The 4,004-nt window shown below is 36.0% G+C and overlaps 1 protein-coding gene across 1 annotated transcript; it reads right to left on the bottom strand.

Moving 5' to 3' along the window:
* Positions 1–550: 550 nt before the first annotated feature.
* Positions 551–3,276, bottom strand: LOC144999744 (uncharacterized). Its single transcript, XM_078958909.1, has one exon. The coding sequence runs from the start codon at positions 3,141–3,143 to the stop codon at positions 789–791; it is 2,355 nt and encodes a 784-aa protein (XP_078815035.1). The 5' UTR covers positions 3,144–3,276; the 3' UTR covers positions 551–788.
* Between the last annotated feature and the right edge of the window lie 728 nt (positions 3,277–4,004).

Here is a 4,004-nt window from a genome sequence, read left to right as displayed (position 1 = left end):
ATATTTAAAAGAAAATAATACAACATGTGTCCTCATATGTTTAATTAATGATCATTAATCGAATTAAGGAAACGACCTATAAAGTGACTATTAAATAAGTGTCTTTTTCACTCACCGTTTCTTTGTGTGGTGGATTGTCGTTAGCCGAAAGAGTTTGATAGGCTGATGCCTCGTTAAAATAAAACATACTAATTAGTCAAAAATAATAAAGCTCTAAAAATATAGTTAATGAATTAAAATGGATCATTATCGAATATTAGAGATTAATACAGAACACAAAACTCAAAATAAAGGAAAAAACATTTAATGGAATAAAATTGTTCATAATATATATTGACCCCAAAAGCTACCATCTAATAGTAAGAAACATTTTATGAGATTGATTCTAAATAATTACCATCTCAAAAAACCTCCATATTAGACGCTTTAATAATTTTTTCATCAAACCATCGTCAACAAACAAATACATCCACTTAATGCTTAGGAGAAATGGAGAGTATATATGTTGAGTGAAAAAGGACCATTAGAAAAACTTATATGAATTTAATTTTATGTGCAATAAGTTATTAACATTTTATAACACCAGATTTAAAATTTGTTTGAGCAAGGGTCCCAATGACTTTGAAACCCCATGACAAACACAGACTCAAAACAAGTATGAAAGGAGGCTCATAAACTAACATAGGAAAGCAAATAAACATGGACAAAATCTACATATTAAGTACTAAAATTTATGACAAATCTTTATGAACTTGTCTGGACGTCTGGTTGCAGAACATAAATGCTTGTCAAGGAAAAGGGTGCTTTAAGTAAGAATGCCATTTATCAATAAAAGCCAAGTCATTTGGATTCAAGCTTGGAAGTTCACGATCTTGAAGGCTGTTGATTATCTGTGTAGTCTCACCAAGAAGTTGGGCAGCAGCTTGGACACTCGCCTCCCTTTTCTCTATGGCACTTGTGTGGCATTTCCTTATAATGACTTGGGGTAAGTTGGTGAGACAAGCAGCTAATATATCTGCGATCATTGATGATAACTGTGCAAATAGTTCCTCTTGGCTAACTTCCTCAATGTTCTCATGGTAGGAGAGCAAGATTGTTTCACTGATACGATACATTGAATTGGCACAAATAGAACTGTATTTTGAATTATCCTTTCGGCCTTGGATATCCATACTTTCTACCTTGATGACCATGTTCTTGGCTGTATTCCTTAACCATTGAAGAATATGCCCAGGTGTATTTACTCTAGGCTTAGGTTTTGGCAGCTTGTGTCCTAACCATTTGTGGTATACTTCAACTTCTACCCACAAAGTTTTAGCTGCCTTTTGAATTCTTACATGATTATCAGTAGCATTGAGGGTTTCTTCCACAAGTTTGACATATACAAGACCTTCACTCACACCACTCACCAAGCAATCAACTTTGTTCTTTTGAATGTTCGGAAGAGACATGACGATGGATGTCAGAGTTACCAATGGCAAACTCCAACAATTGAGATATTCTTCTGAAAGTAAAGGCGAGACAAGATGGCTGTCAATCTTTTCAACTCCTTCAAAACCTCTAGATTCCACTAGAAGCTTCATAAGGTTCTTGGGTGGTTGTTGTTCCGCCTTTTTGATCAAGCGATTCACAGATTTTAACATGCCTTTCAGTGTTCTCTCAGCATACTCTATGTCGTCTTGAAGTTGCAAAACATACCGGCTTAGATCTTCATCTTTCCCTAGATGCACGGGATTTTGTCCAAAGACAGTCCTTGTGGCCCTAAACATGGCCTTTAACCACTTCAAACAACGGAAACAATACACGAAACATATCACAAAGAAAATCGGAATCACGGCTATCAGAATTGGAATCACTGCTATCATCTTGCATGCTACCACGACCGTCTTCTGGAATCCTATACAAATGCTGAGACTTAGGATTTTCAAAAGCTGGATGAGAATCTTGCATTTGCGGCTACTGGATGGGAATGGTAGGCTACTCTGTTTCCAATCATACAACTTCTGAGTCCAGTAGCTCTCCACTTTAGAGACCTTGACATGATTCCAAATCCATTTAAGTGACAACTTAAAGCTTAAGGCTGCAAAACACCTGGCAAGTGGGGCAATTGTACCCAATATGGTTCCGATAGATTGTATTGTAAAAATCACCAACATTGACCACTTATAATCTGAATTGTGGTCTCCTAGGTTTTGAAAAAGGGAACTCAAGAGATATATAATTATGCCATTGCTTAAAACACATATTACCCCTGAAGCAGAGGTTGTAGTTGAGCAAGCGATCATGAACTGGGGGCTTCCAGTTCCTGCCATGATCCAGTAGTTGCTCACATGTTGCTTTAGCTTCTCAACAGTTAATAATCTTCCTGGTTGCTGCAACTCTTGATTCTTTAAATTTGTTTCATGAGCTGCTTGGTATTTGGATTCTAGAATCTCTTTGGACTTGAGAATTGCTAAAGATGAACATGCATATATTATCAGCAACATGAGCATCGGAACCACAAAGATGGCCACAACAATAACTCTTAAAATAAACGGTATTTCACTGTCAAGGAGCTTGGCATCATCTACAGAATAGAAGAGAACTCCCGTGTATATTTGAATGCAAACATTGACAACCAAGGTGATTACCAGAATACCTAAAGCTATCATGTTTGAGCAAAGTTCCTTGCTGTCCATGGTTGCTAGAGATGGCAATAAATTAGCCATCATGGTGCACATAAAGCCCAAGCTTCCAAGCTTTGCACCCTGGTCGATATATCCTGGCGTTAGATTAGTTAGATCCATGGGTAGCTTTATTGCAACAGCTATCACAGTGAGAGAAGCTGCATTCAGAGTGAAATATTTACACGGAAACCATAGCTTTCTGTTCCTCAGACCATGTAAAAGATCAGCCACCATTGCAAGGATGCAAATCAGAGATGCTAATGCGATATACATCCCAATCCATGGCATAGGTTTGCTGTACTGGTTCTGCTGATGTGACTGGTATATTAGATTCCACAAGGATGATAAGTAACCAGCTGTTATATTTGGGCAAGACGCCTTAAGTAGCTGGAATTGGTGATAATTATTTAGTAAGTTGGGATCCATGATTATGTTCCTTCTAAGGGAAAGGAACTGTCTGTACCAGGTTTTCTCCATAGCACTAATCTGGAATTGGAGACGCAGTTTGTCTTGAGAAAAATGAAGGTATGTTGCGTCCAGGGTTATGAACGAATTTAAATAACAATAAAAATTTCATGTTTCTTTGATCTATATTTGATCATCCCACCCATCAAACTTCCATCATACATACAATGAAAGTCAAGGATGTGATGGATCACTTGAAAGATACGAAGCAACTACTACTGACTTTCGTTAAAACATGTCGGCCACATATCCCTTTAATGTTCAGTGGACTTTGAGAGTACCGGAGTCGAGTTACTTCCTATGACTTTGAACACAAAATTTAGAATACTACATACAGTTTTAATTATTTCTATTTCTAGACCTACTGGCTTGATCCATGTTGTTGTATTGCGACTCAACGTTGATATGAGTGTGGGCATATTTATTTTGGGTTATGAAAACAAACAAATTGACATAGAATATGCTACGCAATTTTAGAGAAACACATCTCTGAAAAGAACAATATAAATTATATATTTTTAATAATTAATTCATGTATGCATATCACGAGAAGGATGTTAATTATATGTGGCATATTCTACAAAATATTCAATTTTCAAAATTATGTCTATTCTATATTAAATTTGAAACATGAAATAATGTTTATATGTAGAAGATCTTAGATTCTCATGCGATCAACTTTTTAAAGAGGTTCGAATGAAAACATAAAAATCTAGGTAATTAGGGACAAGCTAAAAAGATGGCCTTAAAGTTAAAAGGAGTGATAACACTTTTAATATCTTGTCATGTCAGCTTTTTGATTACCATATCATTTTTTTCCATTTAATATCTAATCTTAACATTTGGTAAGGAGTGCTAATATTCTTAGCATTT

Source organism: Lactuca saligna, chromosome 6 (assembly GCF_052625555.1).
Source record: "Lactuca saligna cultivar CGN05327 chromosome 6, ASM5262555v1, whole genome shotgun sequence".
Taxonomy (NCBI): domain Eukaryota; kingdom Viridiplantae; phylum Streptophyta; class Magnoliopsida; order Asterales; family Asteraceae; genus Lactuca; species Lactuca saligna.
Note: the sequence above shows the minus strand (reverse complement) of the source record. Positions and strands in the feature narration are given on the sequence as shown.

Excerpts from the sequence above, each read along its gene's own strand:
- LOC144999744 (XM_078958909.1), bottom strand. The coding sequence starts at position 3,143 with ATGGAGAAAACCTGGTACAGACAGTTCCTTTCCCTTAGAAGGAACATA.